We start from the raw sequence: 22114 nt of genomic DNA, 5'->3' as shown, positions 1-22114 counted from the left end.
CCAAGAGTTCAAGAATAATGCAAGTGATTAGATATCAAAGATGAGTATTATAGTTGAAGTCCTAGTAAAAAATTAAAAAAGCAACGGCAGATGTTATTGTCAACCTGGCTGTACTTTTTCAGGTTATAATGCATCATGGCAGCATTTAAAAGGTCAAGTTCTCCCACTGTGACAAATTGACTTCTTTGAAAGGGTTAGGAGGAGAGTGAACGGTGATTAAACCATTTTTTTCAAGCCCTTCTTTTTTTATCCAACTGTAAGTTACACAGGTTTTACCAGAATCATAAATGTAAGACAGCTGATCTGGCTGAAGGTATGGCAGAAGTCCCTTAAGCGGTCTGTCATTATATTGGATGTGAACTATGAGTTCAAATAAGCACCTTAGATATCTATTGTAATTGACAGGAATGAATTCAGCCAAAATATGGCTAACAGGAGGTACGTTTATCATCTATCTAAAGTGTACACAACTTTGATCAAACAAGTGCGATACTATATATTACATTGTTTTAAGACAGGTGTGCAGAACCTTAAGTCTGAGGGCCAAATCTTAGGGCCAAAATGCCTAAATAAAGTTATTACACTATCTGGATTTTAGAATTTTTATGATGGCCAGCACACAGCTGCTTTTGTGTGGGTTTATTGTTTGTATAAAAAAGTCATGTTTATTCCCAACTGCTAATTATATGCCCAAATAAAGTGCTTGTGATACTGAGCCATGAAGGACATTCCAGGAATACCTATTAAGAATGGACATATGAAAATGATATACAGTATATTACACACTGACTATGAATTGAGGTCCACTGGTGTTGTGAAGCTTTCTTGCTCTCCACTGCAGCCCTTTTGCCTCTTCAAAAGCTGTTCTTGAAGGTACTCCCCCCCTCCCAGCTCCCCAGAATGGTGTATGATGCAGCATGGGGTGGGATGAACTGGAAGAAATCAGAGTCCACTTACAAAAATGGAAATATCTGAGTGGGGGAAAAAATGGAAATATCTTCCACTCATAGTAGAAGCTGTTTTGATACAAGCTTTTGAAGGCTTTGCAAGTCAAATCAGCACTTTGAATTGTACCCAGAATTATACTCCCTACAAGACTAGAATGAAGCAGAATCCCCAAGAGTCCCTGCCAGGCCCTGATGCCAAAGTATCAAAGGCCACTGAAAGATCTAGAAGGATCAGCAGGACACATTCTTCCTAATAGTCTTTGACTAAAGCCACACAGCGATTAACTTTTGTAAACCGCCCAGAGAGCTTTGGCTATGGGGCGGTATATAAATGTAAATAATAATAATAATAATAATAATAATAATAATAATAATAATAATAATATATGCTGTCCTTCCCACAGAGGACATGAAGAATTTTACAAAACTACTGCCATGGATCGCCGATCATAGATCACTACGTTATACTTGGTAGTTATCCACTTAAGTAAATAGCTAGACAAGCTACTAGATTTGAAAAAAAATCTTCTAAGTAATGAGTGTTAAATCTAAATATTAGAGCCATATGAGTGTGGCTCCATTGTGTTGATTGATCATATTTATATTAAAATAGGTATGCGATATTAAACATGTTTAGAACTTGGCCAATGGTCAAGAAGCCAAGTACTCATATCAGCGTTATTGACTAGTAAAATGCTCATCATTATGTTGAGCATCAAGGAAATGTGGAGAAGCCAGTGTGGTGAAGTGGTTAGAATGTTGGACAGGGACTCAGAAGACCCAGGTACTAGTCCTCACTCAGCCAGAAAGCTCACTGGGTGACTTTGGTCCAGTCACTGACTCTCAGCCTAAAGTACCTCACAAAGTTGTTGTGAGGATAAAACGGAGAGGAGGAGGAGGATCATGTACACCGCCTTGGGCTCCTTGGAAGAAAGACAGGATATAAAGACAACAAACAAGTAATCCTTGCAAGGGACCCAATCAGAAGGTACAGTATGCATCCCAACCAAGGTCAGGCTGCCCAACCTCAGTGAAACATGTTTCTGCAGCTATTCACTCATGAGGGGAGAAGGTAAAGAAGTGCATTTGGGGACACTGCTGGGGTTGTGTTAAAATTTCTTTCCTACCCAGTAAGAATCAGTGGTGCACTTATCTCTGTAAACCCTGAATCCGTTTCCTGTTTACAATAGTGTTTTGGACAGTTGGGATCTTTTTAACTGGGAGGAGACGTATATCAGACATATATCATTTTAATATATAATTTAGCAATTCTTAACATCTCATACTAACATAGCAATTTCAGTAAGGTTATTAGTTGCTGGACATGAAACCCTTAGAAGTCACACTCCTCCCTATGACCCATTCCTTTCCCGTTACAGTAATTAATAAACATTCCATGCCTCCAGACTATCAACCTAAAAATAGTTCTCCTGACAACAGAGAGATGTCAAATTTAAGCAGGATGTTGAAGCGCCTTGCGATGCATAACAGGACTACTCTAACGCTGCAGCCTGGTAATTCAGGAATTCATCGCTGATAAATGGGCAGGCCCTGTCACATTTATCTTCAGTAAGGATTGAAGTGCCAAGCCTTTTATTATTAGAGAGGTTTGCACCTGGATGTTGTATAGTTCTCCACAATATAAATACCATGGTGAGAGAACATCTAGTCCAGTTGTTTTCAATTTTAGGATCCATCTTTAGGGTCCTATGAGGAAAGGTTACAACAGCTGGGATTGTTAAGCTTGGAAAAAGAAGGCTAAGGAGAGACATGATAGAGGTGTACAAAATTATGAATGGTGGGGGTGTAGATAGAGAGACATTTTTCTCCTTGTCTCATAGTGCTAGAACACAGGGACATCCCATGAAACTGACTGGTGGGAGATTCAGGACAAATAAAAGAAAGTACTTCTTCATACAAGCACATAGTTAAACTATCACAAAATGTAGTGATGGCTGCCAATGTGGATGATTTTAAAAGGGGGGTTAGACAAATTCCTGGAGAAGGCTCTCAGTGGCTACTAGTCCTGATGGCTATGTGCTACCTCCAGTATCAGAGGCAGTGTGTGCTTATGTGCACCAGGTGCTGGGCCAGGAGGGGGCTGTTGCACTTGTGTCCTGCTTGTGGGTTCCCAGTCAACAATTGGTTGGCCTCTGTGTGAACAGAATGCTGGACTAGATGGACCCTTGGTCTGATCTAGCTGGGCTCTTTGTATGTTGTTCCCCGCCTTGATCAAAATGGAGAAGCGGGTAAAAAATAAATGTATTATTATTATTATTATTTATCATCATCATCATCATCATCTTCTTCTTCTTCTTCTTTTAGTAACTTAAGAGCCATGTTGGATCAAACCTAAGGCCTTTCTGCTCCAGCACCCTGTTCCCACAGTCGCCAACGCTGATGTTAATGCCCATTTCCCCAATTTAGAGAGATCCTTTTAGAGCTCTTCATTGTCCCTTTTTGTTTTAACTGTCCCATTTTGTTTTGCTTTAGTGACTTGGTGTCATCTACAACATTGCTCATGTCACTGTTCACCTCTAACTCCAGACCATTTATAGACGTTAAAAAGCATCTGCCCCAGTACAGATTCTCGCGGGACACTGATTACATCCCTCCATTGTGAGAACTGTCCATTTATTCCTACTCTGTGCCTCCTGTTCTTTATCCATTTACCAATCCAAGAAGAGTACCTATCTTCATATCACTTGATTTCTAAGTTTGCTCAGGATTTTTTGTTGAGGGACTTTGTCGAAAGTCCGAGTAAGCAATGTCTACCAGATCACCCTGATCCACATGCTTGATGGTACTCTTGAAGAACTCTAAAAGGTTAATGAGACAAAACTTACCTTAGCAGATGCCATGTTTCTTCCATATATACTGAGTCATTTTTTCTTTAATAACACTTTCTACCAGTTTATCCAGAACAGATGGTAAGGTAATGAACTTGTAATGTCTTGGATCCCACCTGGATCCTTTTAAAAAAAGTTTTACTTTTGTTACAGAGGCCGAGCTTTGGGGAAATATTTCATATTTTTCTTTTAAAACTCTTGGATGAATATCATCTAGAGCTGGTGATTTGTTTTCAGTTTGTAAGGCCTATAATTTCTATCTCTTGTCACCAATTTGCCTTGGGCAGGATCTACACTACTGCTTTAAAGCGCTTTATAACAGTTTTGACCACTGTTGGGGCCCAGGACACACTCCATATACAGTTGTCAAAACTGTTATAAAGCGCTTTAAAGCAGTAGTGTAGATCCAGCCTTGGTTTCTCAGATTTCCTGAAAGTGTCAGTTCAGGCTTGGGTATCTGACCTACTGCAGTGAAGAGAGATGCAAAAATTTCATCTGTGAGGAAATTCGATCTCCCAACAATGTCTGTTCTACAGTGTCTGTTCTACACTATTGGATTCAGTCCATTGTTACTAGTAGTATGTTCCTCAAAATCCTTGTTTGTATTCTTTATTCTCTGCTTGCATTTCTTTTGTGCAGTTCCATTTTGTTCTCATTTTTTTTTTTTACTAATAGCTGCTCATTAACTGGAATAGTGACCCTCTTAGACTTAGTGGTAGCTTTTTTAACCTTCAGTAGATATTCTAGCTTTCTATTTTTGTGTTTTTGAGTAAAGCCAACTTGGAGAGAGTTGGCCCTACTAACTTTTCCTTTCAACTTCTTGTTTGCCAATGCCCTCACTTTAGAGAAATTTCCTATTTTGAAGTCAAATATGATGGTGAACTTTTATTGGCAATTTTCTATTTACATATAAATTAAATTTGATAGCTGAGGCCACTACTTCCAAATTCTATGATCAGCTGATTTGCAACACAGTCATTTAGGGTACAATTCTATGTGGATTGGCAAAAGCCCTCAAACTTGGAGGCTGCCGAAAATCCAATGCAGGGGGGGGGGGGGGAGGACAGTGGAAGCAATCTTCGCCTCTGTGCTCTAGCCGCCATTTCTGGTGGAATACCAAATTCATCCATGTAGCGGCGACACCTCGGAGGGGGAATGAAGGAAGCTGGGGTGGGCATAGTATACGTTGTATCACAACCTGCCCAGTCTCCTCTCCTCCAGGAATGCTCGCTTTCCCCATCTCTGCACTCCAAAGGGATCAGAAAACTGAATTATCCTACGCCCCTCCCCCAGATGCTGTCTGTGCAGGGGGTGGGAGGCACATTGGATCGCTCCCTCCAAATTATCTAGAAATTTTACCTCTTTGTTGTGGCCAGAACATGCATTTATCCCGTCTATGTAATAGTAATTGAAGTCACCCTAGCTACACTTTATCTTTTGGATGTCTCCCAGATTTCATTCTCCATCTCAACATCACGCTGAGCATTTTCATCAGGGGCATGACAGCATACACCCATTGCTAAATTACGTTTGGTTCTGTTTACCGCAGATGATGCACGTAAACATGCCTAAATATATAAAAGACTTAAATTCTCTTGTTTCCAAACCGTACCTAAGGGCACCTGTTTTATATTCCCCACAACTTGTGCCTAGTCTGCCAGCTTGTTAAATGCTAGTACAGATGCTGATTGGCTCAACACTTCCACTCCACTCAATTTAGTGCCCTCAGACTCATTGCTGAACATGTCCAACAACAGAGCTGGACTTTCTAAGAGACACTAAATGGAAAGATATTGTGTAAACTCTCACCAGTTGCTTCTTACACTCATTTGGGCAATGTACTCTTGTTTCTGAGACTTCTATACTGTCTCCATTGTAGAGGTATATGAGCAAAAATATCTCAAGTTGCTTCATTAAATACATTAAATACCAGCAGCTGTTCCTGCCAGTGTTTGGATCTATTAAAAACAAAACAAACAGCAGAAGTAAGTTGTTAGATACTGGAATATTTTTAGAAAATAGGTTAGAAAGCAGACGATCCTTAGCTGAGCTGGTCATATGCTGCCTGAAGGCCTTGTACCATTCATCCCTGATTAAGCATCATGAATGTTAATTTATGAAACTATCACCCAATCTCTAAGCTCTGCACAATTTGACCTCTCTCAGTGACACGTTAAAAAGCTGTAATTCATTTTCTTTCATGATGGAACTTATGGAACCACCTATTTCCAGAACAATACTCTTTTCATTTTGGCACGGCAATTAAAAAATGTACATTCACAGATGGCTAAATTACCAAGTCAGTATACTATGTAATTGACAGAATGAGACAGGCAGAGAATGAGCTCATTCTCATTAACAGAAATCATCTTTATCCTACATTTGAGGCTACAAGGAAAATGTATTTTTCTTCATATTTTTGTATGCCTGTAACATTGTACATAAGAACAGCCATGTTGGATCAGACCAAGGCTCCATCCAGTCCAGCATTCTGTTCACACAGGGGCTTACCAGATGCCCACGGGAAACCCACAAGCAAGAAATGAATGCAATAGCATCTTTCTGCCTATGTTCCCCAGCAACTGGGATACACAGCCAAACTGCCACTGATATAGGAGATAGCATATAGGCATCAGGATTAGTATCCATCCTTCCAAATTGGTGGCCATTTTTATCTCTTGAGGAAGTGAATTCCATAGTTTAACTACGCACTGTATGAAAAAGTATGTCCTTTGTCCTGAATCTCCCATCAGTCTGCTTTATGGAATGACCCCATGTTCTAGTATTATGACAGAGTGAAAAAAAAAATTTCCTATCCACTTTCTCCACATCATGCATAATTTTGTCTCCCTTTACTTGTCTTCTTTCTAAACCAAACAATTCCAGCTGTTGTAACCTTTCCTCAGAGGGGAGTTGCTCCAGCCCCTTCAGCATTTTAGTTACGCATTTTTTCTTCTTCTTCACTTTTTCCAACTCTACAATGTCAGTTTAGGTGCAATGACCAGACAACTGAACATAGTATTCTACACGTAGTCCACCATATTATTATCATTATTTATTACATTTATATCCCACCTTTTTTCCTTCAAGGAACCTAAGGCAGTGTACATAGACCTCCTCCTCTCCATGTTATCCTCACAACAACCCTATGAGGTAGGTTGGGCTGAGAGTCTGTGACTGGCCCAAAGTCACCCAGTGGGCTTCCAGGGCTGAGTGGGGACTAGAACCCGGATCTCCCGACTCCCAGTCTAACACCTTAGCCACTACACCATAAATTTGTACAAGGGCAGTGTGATATTGGCAATTTTATTTTCAATTCTGTTCCTAATTATGTCTAACATGAAGTTTGCCTTTTTTTTTTTTTTACAGAAGGCAAACATTTTCATCTTTCTTGATCAGTCACTGCTAGCTCAGATCCTATTAGCTTATTCTTGAAGTTGGTATTCTTTGCCACAACTTTACACTTGCTTACATCACTGTAGTTTGCTACACAATCACAGGCAAAACTAAGGAAACATAAATAATATAGCTTGAAGACTTAATGTTCTTTTAATGATCTATATTTTGTGCAGAGCAATCCTGTTGTCATCTTTACCAGCAAATCTTGGCAGCAAATATGAAGCTCGGTTGATTGTGGATTTATTGCCATAAAATTATCTGCCAAATTGACTTTTATCAAATGTAAATCTGGTCATTTATAAAAGGTACATTTGAAAGTTAATCTAGAACACCTACTCTCATAATATATCACTGATCTACTTACAATTTTTTAAAAAATTGTAGGCTTATTTGATTGTAGCTTCTGAATCCCCTGAGATCTGAACTAAATGAAAATTTATTTTTTCACATTTATACTAGCTATTCCTAATGGCTACAAGCCAAAGCTTTGTAGAGACCTTATACTCACCAGAGCCCTGAATCACCAGATAGTAGCCTGTTTCGGACATAAGAATAAGTCACGTTTAAGGGGAACTCAGGTTTATCCTCTATGAGCAGCGTGCTCAGGCATGCAAGCTGCCTCATTCACAATATACCAGAATTCTGGCTTATTCTTATGTATGAATGTTGAATTAAGGCAAATGCACTTGATTGTGAGATTTGGGTGTGTGTGTGTTTTTTTAATGTCTTTGGGTATTACATGGCTATCACTTCCTACATAGAAAGGCCAGTATCAAAATGCAAACAGTGCTTTTTTTTAGTTCTGAGTCAGCAAAGCAGTTAACCATGAGCTTTTTTTCCTACAAAAGCTAATGACTCAATTCATATGCCTTCAGTTACAAACAGCAGATCATGTGATAAAACTCTTCCTCGAGTGCACTCCTCCACATCACAGGTGCAGGATAATAGGACTGAATATTTTTCAAAATAAGGAAGAATCCCTGGTTGGTAGAAAAGTAGACATTAGGAACAAATGTTCTAGCCTAGTTTTCTTCCTGATTTGCCAATCTGGAGTGTATATAATATAAAAGAGCACTCAAATACTTTTAAAAAACTTTACTAAATACAGCATATACAAGTAAAAACAGGAAATGTAATTCTGCTAGCAGTCCTTCAGTTACAACCATGACAATGGGTCACTTGCAATGCTTATGCTAGAGAGATATGATACTTCAAGTAATTTGGCCCACTAGAATAGTTAGGGGATGCACACAGCCCTGGTCATATTTCCATAGCTTCTTAACATAGGTTGGCTTTTCAGGCTTGTTCATTTCTCAGCACCTTCCTCAGTTTCACTGTCTTCACTATCGCTATCTCTTCCAGGATGTTCAGGCATCTTGCGATGTTCCTCTTCTTCCTCTACTGCCTTTTGTTTCTCATCCAAAACATTGTCTTCCATAGTTTCCACTGGTGTGCTTTTGACTGCAGTTTCTGTTTCCATTTCATCTTCCTTGCTCTGACCGATTTCACTTTCCTGAGACTGAAGTGTTTCACTTTCTTCAACAAGTGCTGGAGGAGGCAATAAATCTTGCTATTAAAGAAAATGAAATAATTTATTATGAACATGCCTGGTTTTTGTTTATGAATAGACTCACATTTAAAACACATGTCTGGTCGACCTAGGCATACTTAATCAGAAGACTTCAACACAACTCAATACAAAGCATTTGGGATGAAACAGTGTGAATTATCACGTGTTAATTTGGGGGGAATTCATTTATTTACCACAGCACTTTTGAGAATAGAAAGTAGGGCTCTGCATGGACCCCCCGATCTGCTCCAGATCCCAATCTGCAACTTCTGGATCAGGTCCGCTTCGCGTCGATCTGCCTATGGTCTGCTCCGCTCCGCTGTGGAGCTCCGGATCCAGATCGGAGCTCTGTTTTCCCCCCATAGACTTGCATTGAAATTCAAAAGCCTATAACTTTTTTTCTGTTAACGTTAGAAACCTCAAAATCGGCACCATGGGACAATATCCATGTATCCACCTTCATGCCCAGTTTGAAGAAAATCCGAGCCTCCACTGATTTTTGGGGAATTTTTGAAAATCCTACACCCCATTTTCAGAAATGGGATTTACTCCGACATTTTTACAGATACAAACTTGCAAATGGGCACCCTCACAGATGCCACATAGATCCATATTCATGGCAAGTTTCAAGCAAATCCAAGCATGCCCTGATTTTTGGCGATTTTTTGTTTGTTTTAAGCATCACCCCCAACCCCCATTCACACTCCTTTCGAGAACTCCATCAGTTTTCATGTCAGAAGCCTCAAAATCGCCAACCTGAGAGCTTATCCATGTATCCACATTCTTGCCCAGTTTGAAGCAAATCCGAGCCTCCAGTGAGGGGGAAATTTTGAAAATCCCCCACCCCGTTTTCAGAAATGCATTAGAAAGCAAAGGACAGTACTTGCCCATAGGGAAAACAAACTTGCCCATAGGGATCCATTGCAAAGCGCTTGCCCATTGCAATCTATAGGACAATATTTCCGTCATTTTTCTACATACAGATGTATTTATTATTTGGGGAAATGGAAAAAGTGTGTATTGTGCTTTGGCCATACTTTATTTGAATGCTCAAACTTTATTTGCTTTTTGCACTTAACAAGCTGTGCACAGCAAACCCAGTCACAGCCCCAACAAACACTCTCACACACACACACGCACACACAGAGTGAGAGAGAGAAAAAGAGGATAGATTGGGAAGGAAAGGGGTTGTGGGTGGGAAACAACAAACAAACTCTCCAAATGAAGAATTATAAATTTATATTAAGCAATAAGTCAAAACAGAACAAAGGAGAGTTAAGCAAAAAGTCAGAAACAAACACACACACACACCCCAAGCAAACACAGCTATAACTAACCCTCCAGAGAAAGGAAACTGTCTCTGGCTCCCTCTGGCTTAGTCCCACCCCCCTCCAGCATTGGGATTGGAGGGTGCTTCACATTATCATCATGATAGGGACTTGAATTTGTCAATCAAGGGAGAAAACAAGAGCTTCCCTTCTCCCACTTTTAGCCATTCTAAAGAAATTAAAAGCAAGTAAACTCCACAATGAAAAATTCTGAAAATCGACACAAATGACCCCAAATCATCACTCTCTAAGCACAGTAAGTTGTTTTTTAAGTAGCTTAAAAACTAAAGAAGTTATAGGTGTGGTTTTGCCCAATACAATCCTATGGGAAAAAATCCAAGATGGCGGACGGAGCTCCAAAAAGACACGGAGCTCCGTGTAACAGTCAATCTGCTATGTGATGCTCCGCTGCCCCCCTGATCCACCTCCGACTTAAACGGAGGCGAAGCACCCCGATCTGCTACCACTTCTCCGACCCGAAATGGAGCGGAGCAAAGCCCTAATAGAAAGTATGGACTGGGGATTAACCCTACTGAGAATGCTTACTTACTCAATGGGAAGTCAATGGGAATTACTTCCAGTAAGTGCACATAAATTGCAGCCTGAATGATGCTTTCCCTATGGTAAGACCACCAGTGTAAGCCTCTTGATGATATTACTCACAAAAATTGTATAAGCTAAGACTGACATGTCCTGTTCCGTTCCCTGCATTGCATGGAGGAGGAAACATCTGAACCGGGACATTTCACGTAGGTCTCCTACTTTGGATTTATTTATTACATTTATATCCTGCCTTTCCTCTAAGGACCCAAGGTGGCGTTCATGAACTTCCGCCTCTGTATTTTACCCTCACAACAACGTTGTGAGGTAGGTTAGGCTGAGAGACAGTCACTGGCCCAAGTCACTCAGTGAGCTTCATAGCCGAGGGAGGACTAGAATTTGGGTCTCCCAAGTCCCAGTCCAACAACTACACTGGCTCACAATGGTTGTTCCCTCCTATGTCAGACTTCCCCAACTTGGCGCCTTCCTGATTAATTTGGACGACAAACTCCCAACATTCCTGAGCATCTGCCATGGAGGCTGGAGCTGATGGGAGTTGGAAGTCCAACTGGAGGGGCACCAAGTTAGAGAAGGGTTTTCTATGCTAGGAGCAAGGAAAAGGTGGGATTGAAAGCACAGGGACTAATCTCTGATCTCAGGAGAATGTAACATTCAAACATGCCCTTTCGGTACCTGGAAGACGCGACTAGCCATCCCATTAAAAGTTTATTTCGTTTATTGGCATATGCTGAAAACAGGCTAATCCAGTAAACTATTATGATATGCCCTCCTCTGCCCATAATCTTCCTCTTTCCCTTACACTGGAAAAGAGTTGGTCGCACCACTCTTGATATAGGGAAGAAGGCACAGTAATAATCACCACTCTCCCCCAATTCTCCCGCACTATTCTATTAACGGAGCTCTCTTATACCTTAGAATTTAAGTATTTGATTAAACTGAAATGCTTTCTATTAACTGAAGCTGTGGAGAGATTTGATGTTACACTGACCATTGAGAGAAAGACACTGAAACCTTGAAATTACTATATCTGGATCTCACAATATGTGACCAAAAATGATATTTTTGGAAGACTAATTATAGGCATTCAGAAAATCTGAATCTCTCAAATTAGGGATTCCTTTGTTCTTGGCAAAATATATATTTCATGCTGCCGGATACAAACTGGGGCTCCTTCTGTGATGCAGCTGGTGCAATTTTAACCATGCAAGATTACTGTCATTCAAGTCTTTTTGTAAGAATGGACTAATATGATGTTAAAAATAACAACTTAGCAGTACTGTGGAGATCACACACCAGAGTGCTTGCACCATGTTTGTGGGAATTCGCATGAATTACAGCCTCACAAGGCTAGCCAGTCACTGCATTACTGGTAGTCAGTGTTTGAGTATAAAATGCGCTTGCAGTCTGCTTGCATTCACTGGAGTTCCCATTCCTATCAACAACCCTGTTCTAGAAGAGCACTGGAGCCAATTTTCAAGGGGGAAAGAGAAACATTTAAACCAAAAGGAACTACCCAGGTTTTTAAAATTAGCCCCTAATTTTAACTTAATGTTTTGTCTGTTTGGCAGGGTACATGGATGTTGATGGATACCCCTGCACACCATTATTCATGCATACCTTGCCTGTGAGCATGTGCATAAGGTGGTACTTGCCACACAATGACTGTGTTCATTCCCTTATTCCAAACTATGGTTTCCTAAGACGTGAATGAACCTAGCTTAACCCTGGGTGCCTCTGCTCTGCCTCTCTTCTACTCCTCCAATGTGGTCAGGAGAAGTTAGGAATTTTTCGCTTCTACTTTTGATTAGCCGCACCTTGCCAGGATGTCCAAAACCTGGCAAACTGTGGTTAATCTTAACTATGGTTAGTTTCAAACGAGCAAACTTCAACCCATGGTTTACAAAGCTGGCTTCTTTGAAACAAACCATGGTTAAGATTAACAGTTCACCAAGTTTGGACTGGAAGCTGATGCTAATCAAAAGTAGAAGCAAAAGCTTCTGAACTCCTCCTAGCCATGAGGGAGGGGAGGCAAAGCGAGGTTGCCAGCCTGCAGACAGGACAGGCTTATTCACATCTTTTAAAACTATAGTTTAGCATGATGTCCTAACAGTCAATATGCTCCACTCACTCTTATTTCCATATTAAGAACACATGGATGGTTTTATTCACCCAGGCTTTTTAGCCATCAGTTTGTACTTTTTTATGGTCTGCGGTTTGGGAATATTTTAGCTGCTATTTTAACGTTTCCTCTGAGTTTTAACACCTTGCTGTTTAATTATTTTTTCTGTTTATTTGTTTCATTTGATGTTTTAAAGGTATTTATCCATTTATTTAATTCAAAACAATTAAATAAAAACAAACTATTAGCCTCACATGGTGCTTTTGGGATTTCCCATAGGCATCTAGTTTTCCACTGTGGGAGACAGGGCACTGGACTAGATGAGCCTTTTGTGAGTAGGGCTTTTCATTCTTCAACAAGAGCTCCAGAGTATAAGAACACACATTTATTTAGTCCACTGTGGCCAACCAGATGTCTTTAAGAAATCTAGAAGCAGGGTAGGTATGAAGGCAAGTCTTCCAGAACTATCCTACATGAATTTGTCTAATTGTCTTTTAAAAGCCATCTAAGCTGATGACCATTACCACAATTTGTGGCAGTGAATTCCATAATGTATTAATGTACAATATTTATATACTGCTCCCCATTCAAGAATTTTGGGTTGGTGGACAAATAGAATAATAGAATGAAACAGAATAAAAACTCATCAAAATACCTTTTTAAAAGAAAAAAGTGCAAATAAAACTACTGGTGGTCATGAAGGGAAGGCTTCCTGGAACAACAATGTTTTCAGGAGGTGCTGGAAGGAATATAAAGCTGGCGCCTGCCTGACCTCCAGAGGCAGGGCACTGCACAGGAAAGGGGCCACCACACTGAAGGCTCTTCTCCCGGTGGATTCCAATTGGACTATAGGTCCATGTGGAGCCATCAGGAACATGCCCTCAGATGACCTTAGTGACTGGGCAGGTTGATAGGGGAGAAGGCACTCTCTCAGGTATCCTTGTCCCAAGTTGTTTAGGGCTTTATACACTAGTACTAAAGCCTTAAACCTCATCCGGTAGCACAGAATCATAGAATAGCAGAGTTGGAAGGGGCCTACAAGGCCATCAAGTCCAACCCCCTGCTCAATGCAGGAATCCACCCTAAAGCATCCCTGACAGATGGTTGTCCAGCTGCCTCTTGAATGTGTATAGGCAGCCAGTGCAGTTCCCTCAGCAAAGGAGTTGCATGCTGGAAAAATTACACGCTGTGTGAATAAATACTTCCCTTTTACTGTCCTCATTCTACTGACTGGTCACAAAAGAGGGAAAAAAGTTCTCAAGATGCAAAATAAATTTATTGATAAGAAGCCCAGCACATTTTGGCCTGTCCTATATTTTAAGGGGTCGAATTTCTGCAGAATTTCTTCCAGCAAAAAGATTGTCTCCTGTATTAATCTATTTGCATCCTAAGAACTTGTTTCTCTCCTTTGTGACCTGCTTTGGATGCTCTTCTCCCTTTGGTTTCACCTTATTCTACTGACTGCCAATCAATTTCATTGGGACTTAGAGACCCTCCGGAGCAGATCTGGGAAGCACTGGGGGCTACAGGAGGGAGGAGAGGACGGGGAAGTCCCGTCACATGAGTAGTGGCAAAGGTATTGCAGGAGTAGCCAGATAATTGGCTTGTCCTATGTGATTTACTACATACAGATAATACTGAATGGGCCTGGGGTGGAACTATGAGGAAACAGCAGCCACACTGCTCAAGCCATGTAAGAGGCCTAACGAACACTAATTTCTTTTTATGTTACTAGTTGCAAGCATTTTAAAAAAATGTATTTTGAACACATATTTAGGCTATTATTATTTTTTGCCTACAGGGTGGATTTACTGAACTTCACAATCTTTACCAGCTAGAAGACACATATATGTTTTGCTAATAAAAGTGAAAAAGGTAATCAATGGTGACATTATAATCAGTGTAATGTTCAACCATGCTGTCTGAAGTTTCTATTGTTACATTAATTGATTTCAATTGTTTTGTGAATTCACTCTATTTGACAGCTGCTTCAATGCTTTTATACCCCCATCTCCTCTTTATCATAATCCAGTTTTATAAAAATAGGTTTGAAATTATGCTGACATTCGTATGTTATTGCTAAAGGTAGTGAATCAATTATATGATAAACTTCAGAAATATTTCTGTATCTAAGCAAGTTACTAATAGACCAGAAGCTGAGATCAGAAATTTGCTAACTTAAAAGAAAAAGAAATCAACCAAACCCTACCAGCTAGCCACCAAATTTCCTCAACTCTGCATAAATTCATCTATTCCACATAAATTCATTAAGAGTGCTTTAACTCATGGCATTTAAATAAAACAAATGATGTATGTTTTCTCAAATTCCAGTATTCTTTACCTGTCTGTGTTGGCGTGTACTTTGTATCATATGCATGTACATATTGTACACAAAGTTGGCCATTTGAGGCATATTCTTTATAATATGTATTTGATGAGAAGGATGCTGTCCATTCTAGGGAAAGAGAAAACAGGTTACTATTTAGAGAGGTCTGGAACAAAAACCAACATGGCAGCACTTTTGTAGTCAGATATAAAAATCAAATTCCTAATGAAAGTTATGCCCTTAAAGAGGTAAAAGGGGAAAGACTATTTCAGTTCTTACACTACGAACAGCACTATATCTGTAATTCAAGACAGACAGTCATACCTGTCGGACTGTTGGAAAATACTCTGTGGGGATTATATGCAGTTGAAGAGGGCGAGCGGTGAGCTGGCTGAAAGCTGGAGTCAGCTCAAAGCAGTTCTGGAATAGTGATACTCTTGCAAATATATAGAGCCCAAGCCTGGCTCTTGACATAGCAACCACCAAACGCCGAACATCCCTTCAAGAAAATGAAATTAGGATACTGTTAAAATCAATTATAAAGTCATCTGCCACTACAACAATCTTCTGATCACTCGCAATTAAAAAAACTATTTCAACAGTTAAGATATGCAAAGAAATGCATTTCTTCCCTCTGAATGCAAGAATTAGTATTACTCATTAATTAAAAAAAATAAAGGAAACAAACAAAGAAAAAAACATAGGAGGCTGCCTTGTGCTGGCACTGTTTGTATGATGCAACAGCCCACTGTGAGGCATTTATTTATTTATTTATTTTATTACATTTATATACCGCCCCATAGCCGAAGCTCTCTGGGCAGTTTACAAAGGTTAAAAACAGTGAACATTAAAAAGAAATATACAAAATTTTAAAACCATCAAAAGCATAAAAACAACATTTATTTATTTATTTATTACATTTAAAATGGCAGCTGCATGCACAACAGTCTCACATGAGTTATTTAACCCACTATGAGGCTGTGGTATGTGCGGACGCCATTTTGAATATGCAACTCCATCTCAGGGGTTGTCTTGTCATGTGAACTCAGTGAGTTTTGGTTATGTGAGGATTAAGCAATCCTCATATAACCCACACTTCCTGGAATTGCATGACATGACAACTCCTGAGAGGGGGTTGGATGTGCAACCAGGTGCCCATGGGCACCACAACTCATCATGGACTAAATAACTGTTTCATCCGGACCCCGTCACCGAGTTAGAACACTGATCCATTTTGCTCAGTACTATATGTACTAACTGGCAGTGGCTCTCTGGGTTTCAGTCAGGAATCTTTCCCAGGGCTAGCTGGAGGTGTCAGGAATTTAATCTGGCACCTTCTGTATGAAAAGCATATGCTCTATTATTATTAGTATTATTATTATTATTATTATTATTATTATTATTATTATTATTTTATTTATTTATTTATATAGCACCATCAATGTACATGGTGCTGTACAGAGTAAAACAGTAAATAGCAAGACCCTGCCGCATAGGCTTACATTCTAATAAAATCATAATAAAACAATAAGGAGGGGAAGAGAATGCAAACAGGCACAGGGTAGGGTAAACAGGCACTGGATAGGGTAAAACTAACAGTATAAAGTCAGAACAAAATCAAGTTTTAAAAGCTTTAGGAAAAAGAAAAGTTTTTAGCTGAGCTTTAAAAGCTGCGGTTGAACTTAAGGAGGGGACAGGAGCAGGCAGAAGTAACATCGGGGCCTGCTCCTGCTGGACTCTTCCCCCCCCACAGGGCAAACTGCCATCTTGGCCCTGTGGGGAAGAAGAAGGACCGAGGGGACAGGAGCAGGCAGAAGTAACATCGGGGCCTGCTCCTGCTGGACTCTTCCCCCCCCCACAGGGCAAACTGCCATCTTGGCCCTGTGGGGAAGAAGGACCGAGGGGACAGGAGCAGGCAGAAGTAACATCGGGGCCTGCTCCTGCTGGACTCTTCCCCCCCCCCCACAGGGCAAACTGCCATCTTGGCCCTGTGGGGAAGAAGAAGGACTGAGAGGACAGGAGCAGGCAGAAGTAATATCGGGGCCTGCTCCTGCTGGACTCTTCCCCCCCGCCCACAGGGCAAACTGCCATCTTGGCCCTGTGGGGAAGAAGAAGGACCGAGGGGACAGGAGCAGGCAGAAGTAACATCGGGGCCTGCTCCTATTGGACTCTCTCTCTCTCTCTCTCTCTCTTTCTTTCTCTCTCCTCCCTCCCTCCCTCCTTGACTCCTTTTCCTTGTGTGTCATGTCTTTATTAGATTGTAAGCCTGAGGGCAGGGACTGTCTTTTTTGCTAAGTGTAAGCCGCTCTGAGAGCCTTTTTTGGCTGAGGAGCGGGGTATAAGTATGATAAATAAATAAAATAAATAAAAACTTGTAGTTCTCAAATGTTCTGGAAGAGCGTTCCAGGCATAAGGGGCAGCAGAAGAAAATGGACGAAGCCGAGCAAGGGAAGTAGAGACCCTTGGGCAGGTGAGAAACATGGCATCAGAGGAGCGAAGAGCACGAGCGGGGCAATAGTGTGAGATGAGAGAGGAGAGATAGGAAGGAGCTAGACAGTGAAAAGCTTTGTAGGTCAACAGGAGAAGTTTATATTGGATTCTGAAGTGAATTGGAAGCCAATGAAGAGATTTCAGCAGTGGAGTAACATGGTCAGAGCGGCGAGCCAAGAAGATGATCTTAGCAGCAGAGTGGTGAACAGAAACCAACGGACTGATGTGAGAAGATGGAAGGCCAGTGAGAAGAAGGTTGCAGTAGTCCAACCGAGAAATAACCAATACCTGCTCTTCCCAAAGGAGTACTAAGTCACAGGGATAGATTTTAAGCACCGTTAAGAAATTCTAGGACAGCAGATTGCTCTGATGCAAGAAAAACTTTGAAACATTTCCCTTGTGTTGCCTTCAGCTCTTAAAGTTATATAAACCTCTGCCTTCCACCCCACCATTATTTTTGCCAATGAAAGTATATATATATACATTAATTACAATCTCAACGTTTAGATGCCAGAGGCCCAACATTTCATGTTCAAATACTATGGGAATGATAACACTCAGACATAGTAGTAAGTTATCAACATATTTGCCAGGACTAAGGTTCTTTTAAATTTTGTTCCACAATTCAAGGGCCGAGGCCATAAAATATTTATTTCTTTGAAAGAGAGAGCCCTTTAAGTATATTTCCCTGTATAAACCCAGTGGTTATAATTATTCAACAATTTAACACAGCTTTGCAGATTGGTTATTCATTCCATTTACCAGTGGTTTGTGTTTTTTTAACCAAGTCACCAGATCATCAGCATCATTTTGATATCTCATTCTACCTTTTTCATACGACTTTTGAATAGTACCTATGGCCACTGTTTTTTTCTCTAACCACAGAAAATCTCTTAACATCTTTTTGCCAATTTCAGATGTTTACATAGGAATAGAAATTGTTATATTTTTTCAACATATTTAAAAACCTGGGGATATATTAATGTCCAGATTTGAGGCTCTACCAATCCATGTAATTGGTAACATTTCCCAAGTTTTTATATCTTCTTTTTTATCTTCACAATTATTGGAAGAACAAAATACTGCTACTTTGTAACTACCTTGGTGTGTGCTCATTTGTGCACTTCTAGGGGGAAAAACACCCAAGGTATGGCATCACAATTTTTGGTACTTGCTGTGTTCCAATGTTCTGTGAACACTGGAAGCTGCCTTATACCAAGTCCATCTAGCCCAGCCTTCTTAACCTGGGGTGCTCCAGATGTGTTGGACTACAACTCCCAGAATGCCCCAGCCAGCTGGCTGGGGCATTCTGGGAGATGCAGTCCAACACATCTGGAGTGCCCCAGGTTGAGGAAGGCTGGGCTAGCCCAATCTTGTCTACACTGACCAGCAGAGGCCCTCCAAGGTTTCAGGCAGGATTCTTTCCTCGCCCTACCTCGAAATGCCAGGTATTGAACCTGGGACCTTCTGAGCTACAGTCCTCCCCCACTACGGTCCTTGTGCTAATGGACATCACCGCTTTCCAACAGATAATCAGTGAAGGGAGGGAAAGGTGTGCTTGGCTACACCTCTGATAGGATTCTGGTATGGGCCCCCTTCCTCGAGTGTAGCCACCATCAAAAACATGGTTTGATATAAGAGTCTGGACATTCAGTGGCTAACTTGCCTCTGGCTGCTATTAGGCAGCAATGGAAGTGAACAGGCTTGACTTTTGCTCCCACTCATTGATTTTAGCCTGCAAATCCTCCCACCAGTTGCTCTTTCGCCAGCTGAACTCTGTGTAGACACTCCAGCTCAGGGCTGCTATATCTGCAAGTCAACGTTCAGTTTTGATAGCCTTGTATTATGCATTGGAATAGCTCTTTCTCACTGCATTCTTCTTGAGAAGTAGCCAGGCCTAGTCATTAGGTTAGCTACCAAGACACATCTTCTTTCAGATAGGCCATATATCAGAACAAATAAATCCAGGATTTAGTACAAGATGTCATGACATTTATACTATCTCAAAAAACAGATTGAATTCAATTCAATTATACTATGACCTTGGGTAAGTCTCAGTAGGGCTTTCACAAAACAGGAGATTGCCCTTTCACTCACAACTTAAAGGAGAATTTACCATCTATGCAAAAGGCATGAAAAGCTATTCCGTAGCATCAATGCATTTTTAAAAAACAATTGATATATGCAGGTGTTCTGCTTAGCTTTATGCCATAACAGTTTTCATCACGATCAGAGACAGCAGATTAGAAATCTGAAAGTTCCTCCCAACTGAGAATGGGTGGAAGCACTCTAACCCTTATATACTCAGAGATGTGTTTGCACAGCAGTAGTGCACATCATATACAAAATAAAAAGTCCAGTTAGGTGGGAAAGTGTCTTTAAGGACCATTTAAATATTTTGACAATTTCTGAAACTAAGTGATAATATAACACAGCTGGGGACTGCTGTTTAATTGTAAGGATATGGTGGCTACAAAAGATATTACTGAGAAATCCATAGATGGAACCAAGCTTTCAATTTCTTTTAATAAATTTGTTATACATCTTATTTATTTGTAAGAACGTTTTTATCCCACCTTTCTGGTGCTTGTGCATCACTCAAGACAGCTTAACTCACTTAAAATAACAAGCTCACAATAAAACCACAGCATCAATAGAATACAGGAGAAGTAGGTATGAAAAATAAAAAACAGCAACAAACTTTAAATCAAAACATTACCTACCCAGCAAGGCAGAAGACTGCCAGAATATACAAGTGTTCATTAGCTAGTGGAAAGTAGCAAGAGACTGAACCTCATGAAGGAAGGTGTTCCACAATGTGGAAGCTGGTGCGGAGAAGCCCCTCTCTAGGTGAGGCACAGAGAAGGGCCGCTCCAGCAGATTTTAAGCAGCAGGCAGGCTGGTATGGGTGGAAGTGGTCCTTTAGGGGTGGGCAACTGGTACATCTCCAGATCTTTTGGCCTTCAACTCTCAGAAGCCCCTGCTAGTATGGCCAGTGGTCAGGAATGCTGGGAGTTGAAATCCAAAACATCTGGCGATCTATTTTCTGTCTGTCTCTGATTTAAGTATCCTGGACCAAACCATTTAGGGCTTTAAAGGTAATCACCGTCACGTTGAATAGGTGAGGCTTAGAACTGCAGAACATAAGTGCAAAAGGAAAAAGAAGTCATACAATATATTTTAAAGTCTCTGAGCACAATGCAGATCCACTGCATGCAGCACCCATGCATGGACAATTCCCGTAGGCCTGAATAGAGCCCTGGCTCTATTATCAGCAGTGGATGGAAAGGGAAGGCTGGATGGGATATGGTAGACACATGGCCCAATGCTCACAATGGCTCATTGAGGGGTAAACAAGGTTCTATCGAGCTCTGCATGAATCATAAACGCTCTACTTATGGTAGGACTGGATTGTGCCCTGTATACGTTATGACATACCTCAAGTGTCCAACAGCTTTAGTTCGCACAAGTGAAAGGATTATATAATCATTTTGTTGACCTTGAAATCTGTCTACAGTTGTCACCTAGTGGAAAAATGGAGAGTGTTAACTCACCGGCATCTTAATGAGATTTCAAAAGGGCATTTTGGTAAAAGCAAACTGGCCTTTTCGAGCGAAAGGTTTCATCCTGAAATGCTGCTAAACATTTACCCAATTAGGAACAGGAACAGGCAACAGTGAAAATACCATTTTTAGTAACAAAAATCATGCACATACATTCTGTCCACTTAGCTTCAGAACTTGGGGTGTTCAGAAAGGTAATTCTCTTAGATATGCTCTTAAGCCTAATTCATTTCCATGAGACATGCCAGACTAGCTTTTTCTGGCTTTATATCAGAACTGCTTCTCTAAATTAACCTAAACTCATGTGCATCTCTTAACCAGCTACCATTAGAGAAGGAAGAGTTAGAAAGTTCTGCAACAATATTTATGTCTTAACACATGGACCGAGCAACTTCAAAGAGCTGGTGGTGGTGTAGATGCATAGCAGAGGGACCATTCCTTCCTAAGCCCTGGTGGTTTGCCCCGACCAGGACAGAGAGGGGGTGGCCATTTCCCCTCCTTCTGTTCCCCTGGAATTTATTACCCCAGCTTGAGCCTTGATGTAATTTCTTGTTCTATTGGGGTGGGGGGTCAGTTGAATGAGATGGGTCCTCAGCTGTCCCCAGCTTGCCTCTAAACAGCCAATGCAGCAGAACGCCCTGACACTTTCCAAAGGGGATGTCTGTGGGACGACCTCCCTCTACACTTGCTGAAGGTGGGGTCCATGGTATTCTACAGGCCTGGGACACACTCCCACCGACTACATAATGGTACCCTAACTGGCTCACTATTATTAGAACCAACATATCAAAAGCCATGCTTGGATATTATGGTTAAATTATGGAACTCACTACCACAAGATGTAGTGATGGCCACCAATCTGGATGGCTTCAAAAGGGGGTTGGATAAATCCCTGGAGACAAAGGCTATCAATGGCTACTAGCCCTGATGGTTGTGTGCTATCTCCAGTATTCGAGGCAGTA

At 40.9% G+C, this 22114-nt stretch overlaps 1 protein-coding gene across 1 annotated transcript in view; it reads right to left on the bottom strand.

Annotated features, from left to right (window-relative positions):
* Window positions 1–8275: 8275 nt before the first annotated feature.
* AQR (aquarius intron-binding spliceosomal factor) overlaps window positions 8276–22114 on the bottom strand; it is an 80550-nt gene continuing 66711 nt past the window's right edge. The window contains exons 32-35 of the mRNA XM_063117758.1: window positions 21028–21113; window positions 15424–15598; window positions 15115–15228; window positions 8276–8765 (exon numbers count right to left, since the gene is read on the bottom strand). Of these exons, the coding sequence (XP_062973828.1) occupies window positions 8502–8765; window positions 15115–15228; window positions 15424–15598; window positions 21028–21113 (639 nt within the window). The 3' untranslated portion in view covers window positions 8276–8501. The remainder of the gene's footprint in view (window positions 8766–15114; window positions 15229–15423; window positions 15599–21027; window positions 21114–22114) is intronic.

This window comes from Elgaria multicarinata, chromosome 2 (genome assembly GCF_023053635.1).
Source record: "Elgaria multicarinata webbii isolate HBS135686 ecotype San Diego chromosome 2, rElgMul1.1.pri, whole genome shotgun sequence".
NCBI lineage: Eukaryota > Metazoa > Chordata > Lepidosauria > Squamata > Anguidae > Elgaria > Elgaria multicarinata.
The sequence above is the reverse complement of the archived record's forward strand: the minus strand, read 5'-3'. Positions and strand labels throughout refer to the sequence as shown.